The sequence below is a fragment of the Balaenoptera borealis genome (assembly GCF_965194805.1).
Source record: "Balaenoptera borealis genome assembly, chromosome: 12".
Taxonomy (NCBI): domain Eukaryota; kingdom Metazoa; phylum Chordata; class Mammalia; order Artiodactyla; family Balaenopteridae; genus Balaenoptera; species Balaenoptera borealis.
In genome coordinates, this window is record NC_138869.1 from 107,274,771 (window position 1) to 107,300,142 (window position 25,372).

General features: G+C 55.7%; 1 protein-coding gene across 6 annotated transcripts in view; it reads left to right on the top strand.

The window, feature by feature from the left end:
- SLC22A23 (solute carrier family 22 member 23) overlaps window positions 1-24,893 on the top strand; it is a gene marked incomplete at its 5' end in the record, with an annotated part of 153,022 nt that extends 128,129 nt beyond the window's left edge. Inside the window, 7 exons of one of the 6 annotated variants that reach the window (XM_082346015.1) lie at window positions 3,126-3,228; window positions 5,515-5,747; window positions 7,295-7,327; window positions 7,450-7,473; window positions 8,470-8,593; window positions 9,900-9,941; window positions 21,025-24,893. In XM_082346015.1, coding sequence (XP_082202141.1) covers window positions 3,126-3,228; window positions 5,515-5,747; window positions 7,295-7,327; window positions 7,450-7,473; window positions 8,470-8,593; window positions 9,900-9,941; window positions 21,025-21,382 — 917 coding nt within the window. In that variant the 3' untranslated portion in view covers window positions 21,383-24,893. The other 5 variants (XM_082346022.1, XM_082346020.1, XM_082346019.1 and 2 more) reach the window with 5 other exon arrangements.
- Window positions 24,894-25,372: the final 479 nt, after the last annotated feature.

Below are 25,372 nucleotides of genomic sequence, written 5' to 3' on the forward strand. Positions count from 1 at the left end.
GTCTGGGGGGTACGAGGCCCCCCGATCAGGCCCGCAGGGGCTTTACCCGAGCCCTTCTCGGTAACCGAGCTGGGATCCCGCCCCACGTGCCTCACTCTGTCTTGTCCGTCTGTCCTGAACCCGAGGTGAGAAGCGGGTTCCTGTATTGGGCCACCTCACGGTCCCCAGCGTCAGGTGACTTGCACCAGTCACTCCCCAGCAGGAGATGAAGCCAAGGCGGCCCCAGGCAGCCGAGCCCGGCGCCCTGCCTCGGACCCTCCGCGCCTACTTCCTGCTCCCGCGCCAGCTCCTGCAAGAGGCCTCGGCCGGCTGGAGCCTCGCGCATTGAGAGGGAATTTCTGGGGTCAGCAGGTGTCCCCGCAGGCCCAGGAAGGAGTCTCCGCAGCGGGTGGGGGGAGGCCAGGACGGTCTGGGTCGGCCGGAGCGCGGGGCCAGGAAGGCCTCACGGCTTCTTGCGTCCAGTCCTCATCACGTCCATCCACTGACCAGAGGAGAAACTGAGGCAGAGAGTGAGGAGCCTCAGCAAGGGGTTGAAAGCTGGGGTACCGCTCGTGGCCCCCCCAGCTCGGGAAAGCGGTCACTCACCCGGCCAGCCCCGGGCCCCTGGCTGCACATTACGGGAGCAGCTGAGACGCAGGGAGCAGGGCGCGGAGGGGGCGCGGGTGGAGCAGGAGAGGCCTGGCTTCGGAATCAAAGAGGCTCGCCTTGGCTTCTGTCTTGGAATCTCTCTTCTGGCTCCAAGTCGAGAGGTTGGGAAGAGGCCCAGAGAGAGGAGATGCTTTTAGCTGTCATTTCCTTGGTGTTCAGAGTCTGATCTGCTCTCAGTGCCCCCGTTCACTCCCATTATTCCCACACGTGAGGACCTTAGAAAGTCCTGAGATTTCTGGAGAAAGAGAACTGGAGAGACGGGAAGGGCTCTCGTGCTCACCCCAAGGGTCTCAGAAGTCACGTTGTGCTTCGTGTGCTCAGAGCTGGTGGGGTTTCATCCCAGAGCAGACACGGTGCTGGGGAAGTTCTGTGGTGGTGTCGAGAGGCTGGGGATGCATGTGACAGAGACAGCATGCCAACAGCCCCGGAGCGGTTAGTGTAATTCCGCTTAGAATAATGCAGTTACCTCTGTAGACTACAGTCAGCTTGGGCTCCAGAGTTTAATGCTTTAAAAAAAGAAAGAAAAAAGGTCATAATGACAGTTACTACAGCTTCTTAACATCTATTTCATACACTAGAAAGTATCAGGAATTAAGTTTGAGCTGCATTACCAAAAAAAAAAAAAAAAAATTTAAACCTATATAGCCATGCGCATGGACATTTAGTTTTTCTTCCTGGAAGATTTCCATGGTGGGCGAGTGTGGCTGTGATAAATAGGTTCCTGACCAGTTTCACAACAGTGAAGATACTCAGATCGTTGGATCAACGCTATGTGTTAAGCATGTTTCCATGCTCTTTAAAAGTTTTCTAGTGTTTTGACCGTGGGGAAAGTATGTCTGTGAATCAAACGAGCCTGTTTTGCAGAGAGGATGATAAAGGTCAGGAGGAACTCAGGAGCTGAGCGTCCATGGACGGATGGCCGAAAGGCCAGCCGTTCTGGCTGGTGCACAGGCCTCCAGCTCTGTGCCTGAATATTGACACGGAAGAAAGTTCTGGAAACTGAGGGAGCATGGTCTCCTTCGGACGTAGGACAGGTGTCCCCTTCTCCCTTCTGTGCCCCAGCTGGTGACACTGATCCAAACATTTTTTTAAATAAAAAACTAAACCGTTATGGTTAAGCAACCTGTTTTTCCTTCTAGCTGTAACTAGTGAGGTTGGTGACCCTCTCACCATTGGATGGCAGGGAAGAGGTAGGACGTCCAGGGGTGAGAGTGCCCCTAAGAAGTACAGGGAGGGGGACACACCTCAGAGACCCCCCGAGGGGGCTGCAGCTCCTGGGCCCCTCTTGAGGCAACCCCACTTCCTCCGGGCCTTCCCACCCCACTGCGTGCTTTATTTTTAGTAAACTTGTTTTGGATTCATCTTAGGTTTATAGTAAAGTTACACAGAGAGCACAGAATTTTGAAAACCCCCCAGTCAGTCTCCCTGTTGTAACATCTCACACCCCCTGCACCTGTTACGACTGGGAAACTGCCATCGCCGCACTGCTGTCAGCCCAGCTGCAGCCTGGACCGGACGTCACCCCCAGTGACCCTGCCATAGGATCCCACCCAGGGCTGCCTGCTCCTCTCACCTCCCAGCCGCCTATGGTCGGTGCGCTGTCAGTCTTTCCTTGCTTCCCCTGACCTCGGCAGTCTTGACTGGTTAAGTCTCCTTTTTCTTCTCTGGCCCCTGAGAAGGGGTCCCCCCCCCCGAGGGCACGCGCGGCCAGGGGAGCAGGGACAGACTCGGGGGCCGAATGTGCGGCGTTTCTGCTCACAGACGCCGGGAGATGGGGAGGCTGGGGCGTTTCCTCGTTGCATCTTCCCTGTTGCACCGTCAGCCCCAGGACGGCGGCAAACCCCTCGACCTCGCTGACGTGGGCCTGGCGTCTGCTCAGAGCTGGTCTGAGCCCCCCGAGCAGCTGGGTCTCGTGACCAAGCTGTAGTTGGTCACGTCACCTGAGCGGAGACGCCGTCTGTCTGGCTCCAGCGCGCACATATGTGCACGGGCCACGCCTCTGCACGCGTGCGCACACGTGTTCATCCAGTCGCTCATTTCTCCTCCTAACATGCGGGCCGTGCAGGGGCAGGTGCAGAGGAAGCAGCCTCAGCCTGTTTGGCCCACGGGGTTGGTTTGGGGACCAGAGCAGCGCGTGCATCTCCTGCTCCCTGAGCGGAGGGATCAGACTCCGCAGGAAGAGGACCCCTGCCCAAGCCCGACCAGGGCCTCCGCGCCCGCCAGCGGCCTCCGCAGCCCTTACCGGCGGACGGAGCCCACGCGGGTGGCTGCTTTGTGTGTCCCGCCGCCTCCCTGCGGGCCCCGTGGGCAGCTGCACCTGCCAAGTCAGTGTCTCTGTGGCGAGTTTTCTACCCTGAGAGCCAGGCCCTACCCCTGCCTTAAAGAAAAACACTCTCCTTCTCCGCGCATCGGGCTGTCGGTGGGGCTGCCGGCCCGGGCCTGGCCGAGCGTGGCTCACGGGTCCCCTCTCCCTGCAGAGCTGGAGAAGGAGCTTTCCCGGAGGCCCAAGAAGGTCTGCATCGTGAAAGTGGTGGGAACCCGGAACCTGTGGAAGAACATTGTGGTGCTGTGCGTGAACTCGTGAGTCACGGGCGCGGGGCCGGGGAGAGGCAGCGGGGCCGGGGGAGAGGCAGCGGGGCCGGGGGAGAAGCAGCGGGGCCGGGGAGACGCGGCGGGGCCGGGGTGAGCCTGAGCAGCCCCGTCAGAGCTTCTGAACAGCTGTCTGAAGGGCTACGCGTGCCGGCAGACGCGGACCCCCAGCCTCGGGGCAGCCCAGCATCTCCCCCTGCGTGCCACTCGGGCCGCACCGACGCGTCCTAGGGGGACGGGGCTGCCGGAGAGCAGGCTCACGTCCAGGGACGTCCTGGGAGCGGGGCTGTCTGGCCGTGCGCCTCCTGCGATGCACCTCCCCGCGAGGCACAGTGGGGGGGGGGGGCTGGGGGGGGCGGGACCCCCACGTGGGGGCCTCCAGGCACCGTCACGGGCGAGGGGACCAGGCTGCTGAGTGTCCTTGCTCCCTGTGTGGAGCCAGCGCCTGCAGAGGCCCCGACCCCAGGGCGCCGCGGGTGGTGATGGGCCGGCCCGGCCCTGGGTATGACCTCCGCACCTGGCCAGAGGCCCTCCCGCCTTGCCAACCACATCCAGCCCGGCGCCCCGGGTTTGGACCTGCACCCCTGTGGCTCACGCCGTTTCCTGCCAGCCCGGTCCCGCGTTCAGTGTGCACCCGCAAGCCTGTGCTGCTGGCTCACAGCTCAGGAACCCTGCCCTTCCCTGCTGCCCACGTGGGGCCTCGTTCAGGGTCACAGGTCATCTAGGCAGTAGGGGGTTAGAGGTCACTGGGGGAGGGGAGCTTGCACCCTTCCGTGCACAGTCTCAGGACTGCCGTCATAGGTAGAGAGCAAGGCCCGGGGGTGCGCCTCTGGCCCTACGTCCCCCAGCTGCTCCTATCACAGCAGCTCCATTGAATCAGCTCTCAGGATTGGGGTTCCAGGTTAAATAATTTGGGGGAGGATACGAAACATGCCAGCACCAAAGCAGTGGCAGGGCCCGGATCTGACTGACACCTCGTCCTGCAGCCGAGCGGCCGAGGCCCGGGCCGGGGAAGGGGCAGCGGCGCCGCACGCCGGGTCGGGGCCGAGCCCTCAGGCCTGTCTCTGCACAGAGTCGGCTCCAGCCCGGCCTCCCGCTGCCCAGTCTCAGGCAGACGCCGGCTGGGCTCGTGGGACCGTGTACGGTGGGGTCACCTCTCCAGCGTTTATTTTGGAAAAAACACAGATGGTGACACAGACAAGATGGGGAGTTTCCACCTTAGTGATCCTTGTTTTCGGGGAGGGGAGCCAGTCTCTCCGGCTTTGTTGTGGCCGGAGGACCTCCTTCCCCCAGAACAACAAGGTGGGAGACCCGCCCTGAGACCAGGAGCCCCGCCGAACTCACACCTGTTAGGCTGTCCAATGTGGCCCAGGGGAGCCGGGTCTGCCTGTCCCCAAGGGGAAACGCATGGGTTTGGCGGAGGGCGGCTCCCTCCTGCAGGGCCGGGTCTGTAGTTGACCTTGGTGCGTCCTCCAGGTCTGCTGAAAGCAGGGAGGGAGGCTGGGAGAGAAGGGCGTTTCAGCTCAGGGACGGATGCAGGCGCTCGCAGCCCTGCTCCCATGGGGCGCGTCCACCGGGGCCTCAGAGCCCCGCTGCCCCGTGCTCCCAGGGAACACGACACATCTTTATTCCCGTTCCCAGAGTGGACATCCGTCTGGGCGGCTGGGACACACGTTTCCCTGCAGGTTTTTGTGACCCTGTGGGGCAGGAGGGGGCTGAACCCAGGGCGGGGGGTTGGGAAACGGTAAATTAAGCGTTGAACAGCCTCCACGACCAGGTGTCCTCACCGGCCTGACCCCTCCTGCTCCTCCAGGCCACGTGAGCCGCGAGTAGCAGCGAGAGGGGCTGGAGGAGCCAGTTCTCGGGGCAGGTCCCCGAGTTTCCGGAACCCCGGGAGAGGCAGAGGGGTAGACGGGCGGCGCGTCTTAGAGCTTGTGCTCACCCGCTGCGCTGTCAGCCTGTCTGCCCGCCTGGAAAGTGGGTCTGATGGGCCCCCTCGGTGCCCACGCTGCGGGGTCAAACGCAGGGACCCTGGGGGTGTCTGCCTCACACCCGGATCCCGTGAGAGACGGCGTTTGAGCAGAGGGTCTCCCTGCGTTTACGCCCACGCCCTGCGTACGGCCACGGCAGGCAGGTGACCACGCGCATCCCTCCCCTGAAGTCCTCTCTGACGTGCGTTCCCCGCCACCTTCCGAGTGGCTGCTCTGCCCCTGGACACGACGCGGTGTGCCCCGCCCCCGCTGGGAGGTGGTGGCCTCAGGCACTGTGTCCCCGCAGGCTGACCGGCTTCGGGATCCACCACTGCTTCGCACGCAGCATGATGGGCCACGAGGTGAAGGTGCCGCTGCTCGAGAACTTCTACGCCGACTACTACACGGCTGCCGGCATCGCCCTGGCCTCCTGCCTGGCCGTATGCCCGGCGGTGCGGGTCCTGGGGCGCCGCGGGGGCCTGCTGCTCTTCATGATCCTCACGGCCCTGGCCTCGCTCCTGCAGCTCGGGCTGCTCAACCGTGAGTGGGCCCGGTGCCCTGGGCGGGCGGGGGCAGGGCCTGGCGTGCCGGAGCGGCACCCCAGAGCCCTGGGTGCGTGGGCAGCCCGAGGTGTCCTCCCGCTTCGGGAAGGACGAGCTTTCACTGGAACGCATGCGTGGGGTCCCCCCTCCTCCCGCCCGACCCCAAGGCTTCCCGGGGCCCTCACAGTCCTGCTGGACGTGATGACCCCGCTGGGGGCCAGGCTCTCCCGCTGTGATCCGTCACATGAGAAGGAACGAAGGACTTTTTCCTCATGTGAAGTCAAGGGCGAGATAAATACATTTTGACACCCTTTCACTGGGACACTGCTCTTCAGCACGTGTTTCCAAGTTCCTCAGCTGCTCTTGGGGCCAGAGAGTTTCTCACTAAGCGTTAGAAGTAATTTAAAGAAAAGCTAGCCAATCGTGTAGCCCACCCAACTCTAGGAGGCAAGCTCAGTGCAGCTCCTGGTGAACGAAAGCCCTCGCCACGGGGACGAGCCGCAGGGCATCTGACCGCCTGGGGCGAGGCGGGAGTGAGCCGGGCGGCTGAGCCTTCTCGCCCAGGACCCTGCCCCACAGTGGACTCAGGCGCCGCGGGGAACACGTGGCTCTGAGGGCTGCCCTCCCCCTGGAGCTGTCGAGCTCGATCAGCGCTGCTGAGAAAGTCAGAAGCCTGCAGTAGTGTTTCAGGTCTGCGTGATGTCCAGGTGGGGAGGGAGTATCCAGAACAGAAGGAAGAGAAGGAGAAAACCGAGGACTTTCTCTGCCTTGCTGTGCAAACTGGATTCTAGAATAGCCAGTGTCAGACTCAGGAGCAGTTTTCTGACTTGGGCAAGTTCACGTGCATTCCACACCTTGCTGGGAGACTGGTCTCATTTTCAGCCGTGACGACATGGGGTGTGTCCCCTGGTGGGGCCACCCAAGCTGCCCTTCGGGGAGTCTTCTGCAGCTCCCGCCGGTTGGGCAGACGTGCAGGGGCACGGCAGCCCCAGGGCTCACAGCCGCCCTCTTAGTCCCGGAGCCGGGACGCCCAGGAGACCGGGCACCGTGGGGACCAGGCTGGGAGGGCATAGCGATGCTGTCTGCCGGGTCTGCCCACAGCACTTGGTGCCCCGAGCACAGACCAGCAGTGACTTGAGTAACTTTGGACACGGCGAGATTCCCCCTTTGGCTTGAGGGCGGGCGCTGCGCGAGGGCCCCTGCTTTCAGGAGCTGGCGTCCTCCCCGGGTTACGAGGCCAGAGGGGCCCAGCCCTCCCTTCCGAACAGAAGGAGCTCCGTTTGGTCAAATGCCAGCCCTGATGCCCTGGACCCTCCCCCACGTCTGCGCCACGTCCCTCCTGCTCTCTGGCCCCTGGCGGTGTCAGCTGGGGTCCCCGAGTGGGCCTGGCGGGCTGGCTGCAAGGCCACCCCCGCTGGTCCCGGAGGGGGCTTGCTTAGAAACCAGCCACGTGGAAGCACGCGGTGGTAGCTTCCGTCCGACCTGCTCTCTTTCTCCCCTCCCTGCCCGCCCTCCTCCTCGTCTGCCGCCGTTTCTGCGGTCCAGTGATCGGAAAATACAGCCAGCACCCAGACTCAGGTGAGCCGGAACGCACGTGCGGCACCGTTGTCTTTTTTATTGCACCTGCAGGGCGTTTTCACAGAGACTCACAGACCTGTGGTTTCCCTTTCCTCTCTCTCCCCTCCCCCTTTCACCCCAAGAGTTGCAGCTGAAGTTGGCCGTAGGTTGGACACTACACGCATCCACTTGTCCTCTCTGCCCGTTGCGCCTCTAGAAAGTCGGGCCGCCCCCCCCGCCCCCTTTGTGCCCGGCTTGCACGCTGCCCTCGCCCTTGCCCCTGGCACCAGTGGCCAGCACAGCCCAGCAGCCTCCACGGTGATGCAGGGCCTTGGGGACAGGCCTGGGCTGGGCCACACGGCCCTGGGGGTCTGGCTGACCACGCTGCCAGGGGAAGCAGCCGTCCCCGCCTGTGAGCGACGCAAGCCCGCTGCTCTCGGCCTCTGGGACGGCATAGCCGCTGCCCCGCACGCGACCCTGCTGCGCACACGTGCCTGGCCTGACCGAGCCCATGCCACCCGGGCTCCCAGTGCAGCCTCGTGGGGAACTGGGCTGCGCCCCAAACGTGGGACCCCAGCGGCTTGCTGTGCCCTCCTAGCGCCACCTGGGGGTGAGGTCAGACCCGGTGCCACTGGCAAGGTGCTCAGGTTGGTCCAGCTCGTTCCCTCCAGGCCCATAAGTTCTCCTCTTGGGGTTGAGTTCTCGTTCCCCTCAGTCAAGCCTGGGCTGCCCTGTCCCTTGTATTGGACTGGTCGGGCCTGAGGCCAGGATGGCCAGGCTCTCTGGAACCAGAGACCTTTCTCTGGAGCTGAGCCGGAAGGCTGGATAGGAGGGCGTTGCCATAGCGTCAGGGAGACCACCAGCCTCCCTCCCTGCTGGCCGCTTGAGGCTACGGCGTCCGGTAGAGTCAGCCTGAGCCCCACGTTTTAGAGCCGCAGGGACTCCCGGGGGACCCGACAAGGGCCCCTGCCAGAAGGGCTCTGACCTCCCACCCCGGGACATGCTGCTGCATCCCCCGGGTCTGCACCTCAAACCGGGCAGAGGGGAGGAGGGAAGACCCTTCGTCGGCCCCAGGCCGCCCTCCGCCCCGCTCCCCTGCTCCCTCTGCCCCCAGCTGCCTCCCTCCCCTCCGCCCCCCTCACCACCCCCTGGTCCTCCCCCAGGAATGAGCGACAGTGTCAAGGACAAGTTCTCCATCACCTTCTCCATCGTGGGCATGTTCGCCTCCCATGCAGTGGGGAACCTCAGCGTGTTCTTCTGTGCAGAGATCACTCCCACAGTAATAAGGTGCGTGGCGGGCCGCCGTGCAGGGGCGCGCTTCTTCTGAGGACACGGGGGGCGGGGCTTCCCGTCTGGCAGGGCTCCCGGCGAGTGAACCACCAGCTCTGCTCTGGCCTCCGGACGAGCTGCGGCCCGTGCTGGGCGTCAGCTCCCAGACCGCTGTCCCGCCCTGGCCCCCAGGGAACCCGGAGTCAGGTGAGGGCTGGACCCGGGGTCCCGTCCAGGCAGCTGGAGGGAGGGGGAGCGTTGAGCGTTGCACAAGCAGCACGGCAGGGCCTGGAAAAGGAGTGGAGTGGGAGGCCACTGGCTTTACACCTGTGCTCCAACCCAAACGCCGTCCACTCTCCTAGGAGGACTCAGGAAACTCTGTTTCACGTACAAAGCAGAGTAGAAAGGGCCTTGGTTTTCTGCTGGCCTGAGAGGCCAATGTCTCCAAAGAAAGGCCCCGCAGAGAAAACCCAGCAAGTTACATCACTGATTCGTTTGACAGATATTTGTTAGGAACCCCCGTGTGTCCGGCAGAGGCCGAGTGTGCAGCCCGGCCCCCAGGAGGCCGCGATGGGTCCGGTGTCTGAAAGGCAGGGTGACCTGCACTCAGCTGCCTTTGCTCTCCTGGTGGGGGGGTGTCTGCTCTGTCCGGCGCCGTCCGGGCAGCGGTACGCGGGCGGGCACACCCTCTGGTGCTGTCGAGGTTACAGCGACACGGAAGGGTTTCCTTTTGTAAAGGAATCTCGCTGTCTTCGCGGTAGCAACTGTTGTGACTTTCGGTCGAGCTCCTGAGCTTGGTGTGGGAACGCCATGAGCTTGCCCAGTGCACACGCTCTATTAAAGTGTAATTGGGAGCATGGCAGTGAATCGGCTGTGGGCTACCGCCCAGAAGCCAGCACGACGGCACCGTTCCATCCTCCCTTTCCCACGTGGGCGACAAGCAGGGGCCAGTCCCATCCAGGCAGGACGCCCGGGACTGACCACCCGGCCCCGGTGCCGGGCTCTGGGAGGAGGCCACGTCTGCAGGCGTCACGCTGACGCAGCATCTTCACTGGCCTCGCTCTGATTCATCCTCCTGGATTCTTACGTACGCACGCCACGCCTCAAGGCTGCCCCATACCCGGGGAATAAAATGGCAGGGAATTGTGCATTTAAGAAAAAGCAAGCCAGTGCAAGTAATTCACCCAGGTTCAACCCTCTGCTTAACCTGACATGGGAAGTGAGCCTGGAGCTCATTTCATGCGGGGACGTTGCAAAGCGCCCCAGGCGGACAGCAGCCCCTCGGTGTCTTTCTTTACCCGGTTAATGTCCTTCCTTTACCAAGGAGCCCAGCAAGGAGGACTCTTTCAGGAGACCAGAAGTCGAGGTCAGACCTTTGCGTGGTTGTATCTTTCTCTGGGGGTGGCCACCCTCCCCTCCAGCAGTCGGCAGACCTCGTGAATCATCGTTAGATTTTGCTGAAAAAAGCTAAACAAGCTAAACTGAAGGAAATGCAGTATCCTTTTCCTCTCTGAGGCAAACCTGCAGAGATTAGTTTGGGGATAGAAAATGTTCTCGGGGTCAGCTTGCCAGGATGACAAGCTAGAAAACATGTTCACTTGACCCTAAGTGATGCGTTTCTAGTTGCAGAGGAAGGAGATGAGGTCCGGGGGGGGGGTCTCCTGGTGGGGACAGAAGGCTGTCTGGTGTTGCCGGCGAGTCACTCCCTGCGGGACACCCCTCGTCCCGGCCCTTCCTTCCATGTCCGCCCAGGGACAGTCCCGCGGAGTCGCTGGGAGGAAGTGGACTTCCTGCCCTCCCCCGACTTCTCACGGGTGAGCCAGGAGGAGCTGGGAGGGCCGCCCAGGTCTGTGAGCTTCACGTTGCCTAGTGCAAAACTAGCCTTTTCTACAACACGGTGTTAAAAACACACCCTCTGAACAAGGACAGTAGCGAAGGTTAGGGGTTGGCTAATGAGAAGCAAAGAGGAGGGTAAGAACTCCTTTGCACAGAGCCCGGGGGACGTCGGCTGTCCACGCATGACAGCGGTCCGGCGCGCCCACCCAGACGCTGACGGCGCCCCTCCCCGTGGCCTGCAGCTACAGCAGGTGCTTCTCGGTACCCTCCCCTTGGGCCTCGGCGGTAACGGGGGGCCCGGCTGGTGTAGGGGCAGCTGGTGGCTTTGGTGTGGCAGGCCCAGTGTCACCTGGAAGCTGCAGGCAGGTCCCTGAGGCCTCGCTGTCTCCGTGTGCCCTCACAAAGCGGGTGGGGGGGGTGGGCAGGCGCTGGTGGCAGGGACGCATCCCTCACCTCCCGACACCTCCTCAGGCTCCCTGAGCGCCAGGGCCTGGCTGCGGGGTATTTCTTCCTTTTTTACTGAGATATAGTTGATATACAATATTATATGTTTCAGGTGTACAACATAGTGATTCACAATTTTTGAAGGTTATTATATATTAATTTAAAGGTAAATTATAAAATACCAGCTATAGTCCCCGTGTTATACAATACATCCTCGTAGCTTGTTTCATACCTAATAGTTCGTACCTCTCACCCTCTACCCCTATATCGCCCCTCCCTGCTTCCCACTCCCCACTGGTAACCACTAACTAGTTTGTTCTCTGTATCTGTGAGTCTGTTTCCTTTTTGTTGTTCCCTAGTTTGTTGTATTTTTTAGATTCCAAATATAAGTGGTATCATAACAGTATTTGTCTTTCCCTGACTTGTTTCACTTAGCATAATGCCCTCCAAGTCCATCCATGTTGCAAATGGCAAAATTTCATTCTTTTTGATGGCTGAGTAATATTCCACTACATATGTATACCACATCTTCATTTGTCAGTAGACCTTTAGGTTGCTTCCATGTCTTGGCTATTGTAAATAATACTGCTACGAACACAGGTGCATGTATCTTTTTGAATTAGTATCTTCAGTTTTTTTGGATGTATGCCCTAAAGTGGAATTACTGGATCATATGGTAGTTCTATTTTTAGTTTTTTGAGAAACCTCCATACTGGTTTCCATAGTGGCTGCACCATTTCACATTCCCACCAACGGTGTACGAGGGTTCTCTTTTCTCCATATCCTCGTCAACATGTGTCACCTGTGTTCTTTTTGATGACGGCCATTCTGACAGGTATGAGGTGATACCTCATTGTGGTTTTGATTTGCATCTCCCTGATGACTAGCAGTGTTGAACATCTTTTCATGTGCCTATTGCCCACCTGCATTTCTTCTTTGGAAAAATGCCTATTCAGTTCTTCTGCCGTTGTTTCAGTCGGGGTTTTGTTTGTTTTTGATGTTGAGTTGTATGAGCTGTTTATATATTTTGGATGTCAACCCCTTATTGGTCACATCATTTGCAGATAGGGCCTGCCATTCAGTAGGTTGTCTTTTCATTTTGTCGATGGTTTCCTTTACTGTGCAAAATCTTTAACTTTAAAAAGTTAATTAGGTCCCATTTGTTTATTTTTGCTTTTGTTTCCTTTGCCTGAGGAGACGAGCCACTTCACCTCCTGACCCCTCCTCACCCGCTTCCTGGCTGCACACCCCCTTCTCCGGCTGAGCTCTTCCCTCCCCTCAGGTGCCCACCCCTTCCTCCAAGCATCTTCCTTCCGGAGACCTCCCTTCTGGCTCCTCCCTGTGCCCACCCCCAATGGACCCCACCCGCTGTCACTGCTCCAGACACGCCTCAGGAACGGGCACCAGGGACAAAGATGGCCTGTGTGTCACGTGACATGAGCGGTCGTTTAGCTCGTTTTAAAATTTGCGTCATATATATATATAAATGTTTATAACACATGTTCAATGAGTGACCACAGGCCGAGGAGATGATGGGTAGTCCTCACCGTCAAACAGCAGGAGGGGGACAGACAGGACAGGGGACAGCCAAAGCACACAAGACGCATCCCCCCACAGCCCCAGACTCAGGCCTTTAGCGGGCAGGGAACCTGCGTTCCTGCGTGGTCTTGGGCACGTTCTTCAGCTGGGCTCATCTCTGCCCCAAAACAAGACTAGTCATGACGGCCTTCTCGTGGGGGGACCGGTGGGGGACAGACTGTACACAGAGGGTCTGGCCACAGTAAGTGACAACTGGTGGTGTTAATTATTCCTACCTGAATATTTTTGGCAGTGACATTTATTTCTGTAAAGATCAGCAGAAATATTTGTTCATCCTTGACTTCACAGAAAGGTAGTCAAGACAAATTAAGTAATACGGAGAAGGAAGTGGAAAACAGGAGGTTTGTTTTCTGTGTTCAAGACGCTGGTATTAACATGTTAAAAGAATGATTTAAAGATTCTTTTTTTTGTTGTTTTTGTTTTTTTGTTGTTTTTCTTTTTTTTTTTCCTTCATTCTTTTTATTTTTTTCTGAAGATTCCAGAATTCTTAAGTCAAGCTTGCTACTTCTAAGAAGTCTGCCTGTATACCTATCTTTCTATCCTCAAAGTAACTTAGGTATTATTACTAATAAAATAAAGACAACCAGTAAAAGCCTTTGAGCTCCAAAAGCACGAGAAGGCAACCTTGCTCCAGGTTCTCCTTTATCTGCAAATCGAGGCGGCTGCTCTCCTGTTTAAACCTAAGCGTGTGCTGCCCTCTCGTGACAACCTGGAGAAAAGCAGAAAATGTACAGAGTCAGCATTTGCAGGGAGAAAGATGAAGTTAGCACCTTAGAACCAAGCATGTAATGATCCCATTCTCTAAACTGAGATTTCTAAAAGAAACACAGATCCAAAAATGGAATACCAGATTCTGCCATAGTTGTTCCTAATCTTATTAATTTCAAGGTCTCCTTGATAGAAAACCAACAGAAAATTGCTTTTGTGGAAAAAAATACATAAGGCTATATTGCATATTACATATGCATGTGTACATGTATTGCATGTTATATATATGCATCTGTAGATATGTCGGTACTTTTTAAAAACAAGTCATCGAACCCTACCATAAATCAAATACGTTCCATCTCTTTTGACGTGACTTGCTACCATGACATAGTTCACCTGGACTCTGAGGGGACGCCAGCTCCTTGCTCAGGAATTCCTTGTGGGCTGTGCACTCACGTCCCTGTGCACTAACCACGTGAGCACTTTACTGCTCTGAGCGAGGAAGCCTCTCTCATGCTCATCAGCACCACCCCACTCAAGTCACAGGAAGGTCAGGCAGACACGTGGGCAGTTTTGTTTTGGTTTTTTTTTAATAAATTTATTTTATTTATTTATTTATTTTTGGCTGTGTTGGGTCTTCGTTGCTGCGAGCGGGCTTTCTCTAGTTGCAGTGAGCAGGGGCTGCTCTTCGTTGCAGTGCGTGGGCTTCTCATTGCGGTGGCTTCTCTTGTTGCTGAGCTCGGGCTCTAGGCACACGGGCTTCAGTAGTTGTGGCACGAGGGCTCAGTAGTTGTGGCTCACGGGCTCTAGAGCGCAGGCTCAGTAGTTGTGGCACACGGGCTTAGTTGCTCCGCGGCATGTGGGATCTTCCCGGACCAGGGCTCGAACCTGTGTCCCCTGCATTGGCAGGCGGATTCTTAGCCACTGCGCCACCAGGGAAGTCCCATGTGGGCAGTTTTAGAGAAAATGATGTCTCACTGGTATCAAAGGCCCGTGAAACACGTCCTTTATTTCCGGTGCCCCATATAATTCCTTGCAGCCTCCTGTGGCTTCCTGGAGTGGCCAGACTCACAAGGACTGAAGAGCTATTTCAGGTGCTAGTTTATTCACCTTCCAGGTGGAGTCAGTCACACTGCTCTTTGTAAGGGTCATCATATTCACTCTGCCCCATTCACTGGGACAGTGGCCCTCTTGCCGAGGAACCAGGATGATCTGATCTGCAGCATCCCAACATTTATGAAGCACAGTGTGTGCCATGGATGTTCCAGAAAAGAATCCTTGACTGTCTTTTCTCCATTGTACATTCTTGGCTCGTTTGTCATAGATTAATTGACCATAAGAGCGTGGGTTTATTTCTGGGCCCTCTATTCTGTTTCACTGATCTATGTGTCTGTTTTTGTGCCAGTACCATACTGTTTTGATTACTGTAGCCTTGTAGTATAGTCTGAAGTCAGGGAGTGTGGTTCTTCCAGCTCTGTTCTTCTTCCTCAAGATTGTTTTGGCTATTTAGGGTCTCCTGCGTTTCCATTAAAAATTTTAAACTATTTGTTCTAGTTCTGTGAAAAATGTCATGGGTATTTTGATAGGCATTGCATTGAATCTGTAGATTGTCTTGGATAGTATGGTCATTTTGACAATATTAATTCTCCCAATCCAAGAACACGATATATCTTTCCGTCTCTTTTTGTCGTTTTCAATTTCTTTCATCAGTGACTCAGTTTTCTGAGTAGGTTTATTCCTAAGTATTTTATTCTCTTTGTTGCAATGGTATATGAGATTGTTTCCTTAATTTCTCTTTCTGATAGTTCATTGTTAATGTATAGAAGTGCAACAGATTTCTGTATATTATATATCTTGCAACTTTACCAAATTCATTGATGAGCTCCATAGTTTTCTAGTGACATCTTTAGGATTTTCTATATATATTTATAGTATCATGTCATCGACAAACAGTGACAGTTTTACTTCTTCCTTTCCAATTTGGATTCTTTTTATTTCTTTTTCTTCTCTCAGTGCTGTGGCTAGGATTTCCAAAACTATATTGAATAAAAGTGGCAAGACTGGGTATCTTTGTCTTGTTCCTGCTCTTACAGGAATGCTTTCAGCTTTTCATTGTTGTGTATGATGCTAGCTGTGGGTGTGTCATCTATGGCCTTTACTATGTTGAGGTATGTTCCCTCTGTGCCCACTTTCTGGAGAGTTTTTATCATAAATCGGTGTTGAGTTTTGTCAAAAGCTTTTTCTGCATCTATGGAGATAATCATATGGTTTTTATTCTTCAGTTTGTCAGTGTGGTGTATCACACTGACTTGCAGATATTGAAAAACGCTTGCATCCCTGGGATAAATCCCACTTGATTGTGGTGTATGATCCTTTTAATGTATTGTTGGATTTGGTTTGTTAATGTTTTGTTGAGGATTTTTGCATCTATATTAATCAGCGGCCTATAACTTTGTGATATTTTTGTCTGGTTTTGGTATCAGGGTGATGGTGGCCTCATAGAATGAATTTGAAAGTGTTCCTTCCTCTGCAATTTTTTTGGAATAGTTTGAGGAGGATGGGGGTTAGCTCTTCTCTAAACGTTTGGTAGAAATCACCTGTGAAGCCATCTAGTCCTGCACTTTTTTGTGTTTTGGGAGTTTTAAAATTACTGATTCAGTTTCATTACTGGTAATTGATCTGTTCATATTTTCTATTTCTTCCTGGTTCAGTCTTGGGAGATTGTACCTAAGAATTTGACCGTTTCTTCTAGGTTGACTATTATTATTGGCATATAGTTGTTCACAGCAGTCTCTTATGGTCCTTTGTATGTCTGTGGTGTTGGCTGAAACTTCTTTATCATTTATGATTTTATTGATTTGGGCCCTCTCCCTTTTTTTCTTGATGAGTCTAGCTAAAGGTTTATCAATTTTGTTTATCTTTTCAAAGAACCAGCTTTTAGTTTCGTTGATCTTTTCTATTGTTTTTTTAGTCTATTTCATTTATTTCTGCTCTGATTTTTATGATTTCGTTCCTTCTACTAACTTTGGGTTTTGTTTGTTCTTTCTCTAGTTCCTTTAGGAGTACGGTTAGGTTGTTCATTTGAAATTTTTCTTATTTCCTGAGGTAAGCTTGTATCACTGTAAACTTACCTCTTAGAACTGCTTTTGCTGTGTCCCATAGGTTTTGAATTGTTCTGTTTTCATTTTTATTTGTGTCTAGGTATTTTTTTGTTTCCCCTTTAATTTCTTCAGCGATCCATTGGTTGTTTAGTTGCATATTGTTTAGCCTCCATGTGCTTGTGTTTTCTGCAGTTCTTTTATTGTAGTTGATTTCTAGTATCATAGTTTTGTGGTCAGAAAAGCTGCCGGATATGATTTCAATTTTATTAAATTTCCTGAGGCTTGTTTTATGGCCTAGCATGTGATCTGTCCTGGACAGTGTTCCATATGCACTTGGAAAGAATGTGTGTTCTGCTGCTTTCAGATGGAATGCTCTCTTTATATATATCAATTAAGTGCATCTGGTCTCGTGTGTCATTCAGGGTCAGTGTTTTCTTATTGATTTTCTGTCTGGATGATCTGTCCATTGATGTGAGCGGGCTGTTGAAGTCCCCTATTGTGTTACTGTCAATTTCTTCCTTTATGTCTGTTAACATTTGCCTTATATATTGAGGTGCTCCTGTGTTGGGTGCATAGATATTTACAATGGTTATATCTTCTTTTTGGATCATTTTATCCATAATGTGGTATTCTCCTCTGTCTCTTGTAATAGTCTTTATTTTAAAGTCTATTTTGTCTGATATGAGTATAGCTACTCCAGCTTTCTTTTGATGTCCATTTGCATGGAATACCTTTTCAATCTCCTCACTTTCAGTCTGTATGTGTCCCTAGGTCTGAAGTGGGTCTCTTGTAGACAGCATATATACGGGTCTTGTTTTTGTATCCATTCAGCGAGCCTGTGTCTTTTGGTTGGAGCACTTAGTCCATTTACACTCAAGGTAATTATCAATATGTATGTTCCGACTGCCATTTTGTTCATTGTTTTGGATTTGTTTTTGGAGGTCTTTATCCCCCTTTCTTCTTTTGTTTTCTTCTCTTGTGATTTGATGACTATCTTTAGTGTTATGTTTGGATTCCTTCTTCTTTTTTATGGGTGTATCTAGTACAGATTTTTGACTCGTGGTTGCCATGAGGTTTTTATATAGCAGTCTATATATACATGTGACCATTTCAAGGTGTTCATCTCTTAATTTCAAGTGTACTTTTAAAACTGTGGGGCTTCCCTGGTGGCGCAGTGGTTGAGAATCTGCCTGCCAATGCAGGAGACACGGGTTCGAGCCCTGGTCTGGGAATATCCCACATGCCACGGAGCAACTAGGCCTGTGAGCCACAACTACTGAGCCTGCGCGTCTGGAGCCTGTGCTCCGCAACAAGAGAGGCTGCGATAGTGAGAGGCCCGCGCACTGCGATGAAGAGTGGACCCCACTTGCTGCAAGAAGAGAAAGCCCTCACACAGAAACGAAGACCCAACACAGCCAAAAATAAAATAAATAAATAAATTTAATTTAAAAAAAAAAAAAAAACTCTGCATTTGGGACTTCCCTGGTGGCACAGTGGTTGGGAATCCGCCTGCCAATGCAGGGGACACGGGTTTGAGCCCTGGTCCAGGAAGATCCCACATGCCGCGGAGCAACTAAGCCCTTGCGCCACAACTACTGAGCCCGCAAGCCTAGGGCCCGTGCTCCGCAACAAGAGAAACCACCACAATGAGCCCCGTGCACTGCAACGAAGAATAGCCCCCGCTCACTGCAACTAGAGAAAGCCCATGTGCAGCAACGAAGACCCAATGCAGCCAAAAATAAATAAATTTTTAAAAAACAAACAAAAACAAAACAAAGAAAACCCTGCATCTGTACTCTTCTCCCCTCACGATGACTGTTTTTGACATCATAATTTTACATCTAATTGTTTTGTGCATCCCTTAACTGCTTATTGTGGATATAGATGATTTTACTACTTCTGTCTTTTAACCCCCCTACTAGCTTTGTTTGTGGATGACTTCCTACCTTTACTATATGTTTGCCCTTACCACGTAGTTTTTTCATTTCATAGTTTTCTTGCTTCTAGTTGTAGCCGTTTATTTTTCTTCTAGAGCAGTCCCTTTAACATATGTTGTAAAGCTGGTTTGGTGGTGCTGAACTCTTAGTTTTTGCTTGTCTGTAAAGCTTTGATCTCTCCATCAAATCTGAACAAGAGCCTTGCTGGGTAGAGTATTCTTGGTTGTAGGTTTTGTCCCTTCATCATTTAAAATATATCATGCCATTCCCTTCTGGCCTGCAGTTTCCACTGGAAAAACCAGCTGATAGCCTTATGGGAGTTCCCTTGTATGTTATTTGTTGCTTTTCTCTTGCTGCTTTTAATATTCTGTTTTTATTTTTTGGTATTTCAGTTGCAGTGTGTCTTGGTGTGGTCCTCTTTGGGTTGATCCTGTTTGGGACTCTCTGTGCTTCCTGGACCTTGACGTCTGTTTCCTTTCCCAGGTTAAATAAGTCTTCAGTGGTTATGTCTTCAAATATGTTCTGTGCCCCTTTGTCTCTCTCCTCCTTCTGGGACCCCTATAATGCAAATATTAAGTGCACTTGGTGTTGTCCCAGAGGTCTCTTACACTGCCCTCACTTCTTTTCATTCTTTCTTCTGTTCAGCAGGAGCAGTGACTCCCACTACCCTGTCCTCCAGCTCAGTGATCCATTCCTCTGTATCACTTGGTCTACTGTGGACTCCTTCACTTCAGTTACTGTGGTCTTCATCTCTGTCTGGTTGTTCTTTATATTTTCTGACTCTTTGTTAGAAGCTTTTAACTCCTCGCTCTGTGCATGCATCCTTCTCCCGAGTTCTCTGATCATCTTTACGATCATTATCCTGGACTCCTTCTTGGGTAGACTATCCCCACTTCACTTAGTTGTTCTCCTGGGGTTTTATTTTGTTCCTTCGTCTGCAGCATGTTCCTCTGCCACCTCATCTTGTCTGAGTTGCTATTTGTATATGACGTATGTGGTGGGTTATGTTTCTCGACCTCGGAGAAGTGGCCCTCTGTAGGAGACATCTTATGCATCCCAGCAGCACGCTCCCCCTCATCACCCAAGCTGTACGCTCTAGGGCTGCCCCCATGAGGGCTGCGTGGTTCCTTCTGTTTTGGAGGGCTGACCATGTGGGTGGTCTGGTGGGCTTAGTTGGCACCCGGTCTGGTTGACTGCCAAGCTCTGCCTCGTGTGGAGGCCACTGGTTGGTGGGGGCCTGGCCAGGAGGCGGCTGACTGCAGAATCCCCGGGGGCCCTGGGGCTAGTGCCGGGTCACTGAGGGTGAAGTCGGGGTCCAGGCGACTCTGGAGCTGTTGACCCCCTACTGGTGGGTGAAGCCAGGTCCTGGGGTTAGTGCCAGACTGCTGGCAGGCAGAGCTGGGTCCTGGAGTCTGGCTGCAGGGCCCAGGGATCTCAGAGCTGGTGTAGGATCGCCGGTGGCCGGGGCCAGTTCCTAACACAGTTGGGTATGGGGTCTGAGGTGTCCAGAAGCTTGCATTGGCCTGCTGTGAGCAGCCGAGGTCTGCAAGCTACAGGATTGTGGTTTTCTTGCTTCCGGTTTCTGCCCCGTGGTGGGTGAGACTGGTCTAGAGGCTCGTGCAGGCTTTCTAGCAGCAGAGGCCGGCACCTGTCAGCTGGTGGGTGGAGCTGAATCTTGGCCCTCTGGTGGGCAGGGCCGTGTCCAGAGGTGGCTGTGTGCTTAGGAAGTCTCTAAGCAGCCTGTCCGCCGAGGGGTGGGGCTGTGTTCCCACCCTGCTGGTTGGCTCAAGGCGTCCCAGCACTGGCACCTACAAGTGGTTGGGTGGTACCAGGTCTTGGAGCTCATGAGCCAAGACGGTGGTAGCCAGCACCAGTGTCCCCGTGGTAGAAAGCTCCCAAGTATGTCTGCCACCAGCATCTATGTCCCCAGGGTGAGCTGCAGCTGCCCCCTTGCCTGTCCGAGAGACTCTCCAAGTCCAGCAGGTATGTTTGGCCCAGGCTCGTATCGAGTTACTGCTCTGCCCTTGGTCCCAGTGCACGTGGGATTTTGTGTACTCCCTGTAACAGTGGAGTCTCTGTTTCCCCCAGTCCTCTGGGACCCCTGAAAGCCCCCCATCCCCGGCCTTCAAAGCCACACACCCTGGAGGCCCGTTTTCCTGGTACAGGACCTGCAGGCTACAGAGCCCGACGTGCGGCTCAGAACTGTCTCCCGTGGGAGAACCTCCGTGATGTAATCGCTCTCCAGTGTGTGGGTCGCCCACCTGGTGGGGGTCATGAGCCTTGATCATCTCGCACGTCTGCTCCTCCTGCCCGTCTCATTGTGGCTCCTACTTTATGTCTTCAGTTGTAGATCTTTTCTGGCAGGCTCTGGTCCTTTTCGTCGATGGTTGCTCTGCGCACAACTGTGAGCCCGGCGTGCCCATGGGAAGAGGCGAGCTGGGGGGGGGTCTTTCGGCTCCACCACCTCGGCAGCTCTCCTGTCGACGTGTCCTTAATGCCTTCTTTAACCCCCGGCCGCCCTCCCCGCTTCTAAATGAAGAGCGAGCCTCGGAAAAACAGCGTAAATTGATACAGGGTTGAGAAACAAAATGTTATGTTATTCACGGCGAGTGAGGCCGGTTGTCCCCTTACGGTGGTATTTATTACAGTCACCTTTCAAACTAAATGAAGTAAGAAGTTTTGGGCTGGCGAGGAAAACGTTCACTGAATAGCGGTGGCAGCAGATGCAGGAGGTGAAGGGGGTTGGGGGGAGCTGGCCGTGCGCTGGTGCTGGGGCCCCGTGCCTGTGGGTCCGACCCGCTGCCGACCTGTGCGCTCCCCGCAGGTGCGGCGGCCTGGGGCTGGTGCTGGCCAGTGCGGGCTTCGGCATGCTGACGGCGCCCATCATCGAGCTGCACAACCAGAAGGGCTACTTCCTGCACCACATCATCTTCGCCTGCTGCACGCTCATCTGCATCATCTGCCTCCTGCTGCTTCCCGAGAGCCGGGACCAGAACCTGCCCGAGAGCATCCCCGACGGCGAGCACTACACGCGCCAGCCGCTGCTGCCGCCCAGGCGAGGGGAGCAGCCGCTCCTGCTCACCAACGCTGAGCTCAAGGACTACTCGGGGCTGCACGACGCGGCCGCCGCGGGCGATGGGCTGCCGGACGGCACCACGGCCAACGGCGGGCGGCCCATGTAGCGGGGCCCTGGGGGCGGACCGGGCTGAGCGTGGCCACGGGCGGGCCCACTCTGCTGAGGCCGGCGTGGGGACCCCCGAGGAGCCCATGTCTGAGGAAGCGGACTTTGCAAACGACCCTTCGAAGACTTTCCTCTCTGCCATTAAACGTTTGTATTTATTTTGGTCATTTTTACAAGAAGCACTTTATTCCCTTCCCTTCACGGATCTCGAAATGGAGCCACCTCCTCGGGAAGAGGGACGCGGTGGCCGAGGACACGCTGTAAGGACCGCGCAGCCCAGGCTCCCCGGGAGGTCGGCCGCGCCCTCAGAGCCAGCTGTCCCCGAGGCCGCGCGCAGAGACCGACCAGCCACCGTCTGGAGCACTCCCACAGCTGTGCTTTATTCAGACTGAAGTGTCAATGGTTAGGGTTTTGCTAGAGTCTGTATGGTTTCTAAAGGTTTTTTCTGTAAGGTAAGAGCTTCTACTCCATGTGCTGGGGGAAAGCAGCTCACAGTATCATTAAAACCAGCTTAGTCTTTCCTGCAAGATCAGCCTTTTATACTTGATGCTGGAAGCTCTTTGGGGGAAAAGCTTAACCATTTCACCAGAAATCCTAATTAGTGGTGGCATCGCCCCGGTCTTCCAAGCAGGTCTGCCCAGCTCAGCTCCCGAGCAGCAGACGCAACGAGTCGGAGACAAGTTACTGTATCACCCCTCCTCCCGGTTCAGCTCCAGCAGAAAAGTCCCCTCTTGCAGTCAGCTTTTCTGCCAGCACGACTTGAACACACGGCTACTTCCTCAACTAAAACCAATAGGAAAATAACTAAACAGGCAACTAAGGCAGCCCCCCAGGAGGGAGGGGTGCTCCCGCAAATACGGCCCGTCAGCCGCGTCCCGAGCACACACCGCGCAGAAATCACCAGCTTGGAGGCCTCGGCTCCGCTGGCCGCCGGCGGAGACCCCAGAGCCTGCGGGGGATGGCCCCGTGCCCTCTGCTTCCATCAGCACGGAGCTGGGCCTGGGGCGAGGAGCGGGCCCCTCACCGGGGAGCCCGGCTGACCGCAGCCTCCGAGAGCATCAAGACCAACTGAGAGAAGCAATAACTCACCAAAGCTCGAGCCCCACCCCGTCCCCGGTGTCCGAGGGTTTTCGTCGTGTTCCTCACTTCGTCTCCCTGCCTTTCCAGGTCAGGCTCTCTGCACCTGTCTGGAGCCGTTTCACAGGAAACACGGGAGATGCTGAGAAACAGCCCTCGCTGGCCAGGCAGGCACTGCCTTGTGGCAGCGCCGGGACAGCCTGGGTTCTTCCTGGAAGGGTCCACCTCCCCACGGTGCCTCTGCCGTGGGCTCTTCTTCCAGGGAAGGCGTGGCCCCGGGTCCGTGGGAAGCAGCGAGGGGACTCCCAGCCCACGGCGGCGCGGACCCCGAGGCCCAGGCGTCCCCGCTCGCCTCCCGTCCCCTCCAGTCTGTCCTACCACCCCCCATGGCGCCCCTACAAGCTGGCGGCCACGGGGAGGCGCCGCCGGCTCGGTGAGAACGTCGTGAGGAGGCGAGCAGACCCGCAGGCCTGCGTGGCGCCAGCAACTGAACCGCACGGAGCCAGGAGCCCCAGCCCAGCTGCTCGGGGCCCTGCCTGGTGTCTTGAGTCACGTCTGTCCTGTGTTTCAGCGTCCGTCCGCATTCACCTTAATCTACAAGGCCTTTCTTCACACCTGTGCAGCTCGAGTGCCAAACCTGGGAAGTACCTCAGCCTCTCTCAGCGTGCCGGCCGCAGGGCCCCCGGTCCAGGGCGGGACGTGCGGCGTGGGGCCAGTGGGGTCCCTGGGCCACACCTGCCAGGTGTGTCTGCACCCACCACCCCAGCGCCAGGGCACCGTGCAACCAGGCTGCTCGCCGGACCCCCGGCCGTGCGTGCCCTCCCGCTGGCCGTGTAGACGTTTAGGGGTCGTGCTCAAGCTGCAGGGGGCGGCCGGCACCTCCAGTAAGGCGGGCACAGCACTCCCAGACCCCCGTTCAGAGGTGCATCTTAAGTGACAACAGTAGACGCTGGTCCCACGGAGCCCAGCACCGTGTCCGCAGCGGTCAGGCCAGCTCGTGGACTAGGAGAGAAGCTGGCTGCGAGGGCGGGGCTCCCGGGACCAAAGTCCGGCAGGTGTGAGGGAGGGGAGGTTCCCGGCTCCCCCGCGGCCCCGGGTCAGGCTGGGCCCCTGAGGGACAGCTGTGAGTGTGGCCAAAGCAGAAAAGCTTCCTGTGGGCTGAGCCCCGTGAGACCCCACACCACGTGGGCGAGGCAGCCCCAAGCCCAGCCGGGGCCGGTCCTGCCTTGCTCCGTGAGACCCCCGTGGTCACGCGTGGACCCCTCGGCCCAGGTCCCTCCATGCTGAGTAGAGAGACGCTTCTCAGGCGCCTGCCACTGCACGTCCGCCGCCCGGCTCCCCCAGCCCGCCGCCCGGGAAGGTCCAGCTTGTCCTCCGGCATCACGCCGCACCCCCCCGTCCCAGCCAGCCGGGAGCCGGGACCCCCTTCCAGCGAGTCGGGCACAAACATGACCCTCCTGCCTTCGGTTCCTGTCTGGAAGTCGGTAACAACGCATCCGATACCCTGCCTACTAGCACCCAAGACACAGAGTAAACGTTTTAAATGTTGCGTTTTCTGAAAGACTGTGTGACCACTTGCGACTCGGGGCAGGGGGCTGGCAAGCTGGTCCGGCCGCAGAACAGCAGGAGAAGGAAACCGCCCAGAGGAAGTACTGCCCGCAAATAGCACTTCCTGGCGCCGCACAAGGGCGGCCGAGGTGCCGCCGAAGGACACGCCCCTGGGCCGCGGGGTGCTGGGGACGCGGTGCGGGGTGCTGGGGGTGCCCTGGTGGACCAGCAGCCCCGGGCCGGAGGTTTCAGCGTGAGGACCGTGGGGCCCGCGGACGGACGGGACGCCTGGAGGTGCCCGCTCCCGGCGCAAACCCGCTCCCAGTCCTGCCCTGCCCTCCCACGGTCCTGTCTGCATGACGTCACAGCTGTTGTACCCCGGGGGGAGATTTGTATGTAAACGTACAGAAATAAAAATGTTGCCCCATTAACAAACTTCCTCTGGAATGTCTTCCCTACCTCATCTGACGGTATCCAGTGAAGGGCACTTCATGACCACTGGCTACAAGTAATAAACTCTGTTGATTCAGGTCTCGCTATGTCCCTACTTCAGCGCCTGTGTAAACCCAGCCTCGGCTCTGCCCCCGGGGGACCGCGGGTGGCTTCTCTGCCTGCAGATTCCCCGTCGTAAAGGCGGGCAGAGGCAGAGGAAACATCCAACTGCCGTTCGTAGACCCCGAGAAATGGGGGGCAACAGCAGATTTCAGAGTTCTTTTCTCTTGTGTGTGGATGTCCTGCGAATCTAATCCGTGGCCTGAAGGTTCCTAGACAGGAAACGATTCTGACACTGTGATTCGGTCAGGAGAGACTGAGAACCCAGAGCTCTCTTTAATGTAGTATTTTTTAACAAGAAAGCAATATTTCTTTAATAAAGTATTTATACCAAACTCTCCTCTCCATAGCCCTGATTTTGCGTTACTTGCTCTTCCTAGAAAGGTGCCTGCTGTGCTTCCAAACCACGACCGGCCGGGGCCTTGCAGGTTAGCGTCCTGAGCCCCAGACCTGGTCCCCGGAAGGGCCTTTCCGTCCCGGCCAAAGTGTCACCGCTCTGGCTGCCTGCACGGGCTCGACACGGAACTTGCCACCCATCGCGTGAACCGTGTCACAGGGCCCGAAACCGTCCGCCTCTCATGACAGAAGGGGTCCACGTGGACCCCAAAGCTCAGAGAGTCCTTTGCCTGTAGTCCTCGGTCTTGGCTGCGCCGAGAAGCACGTGGGGGGCTTTCCAACCCCACAAAACCTGGGCCTCCGGCCGCCCGAGTCTGTGGAGGGGAACCTGTAAAAGCTCCGCCAGCAATTCGACCGGAAGTCAAGTTAAGAGCCACTGACCTGAGAAACACCGGCTTCTGGAAAGGAGCACACGTTC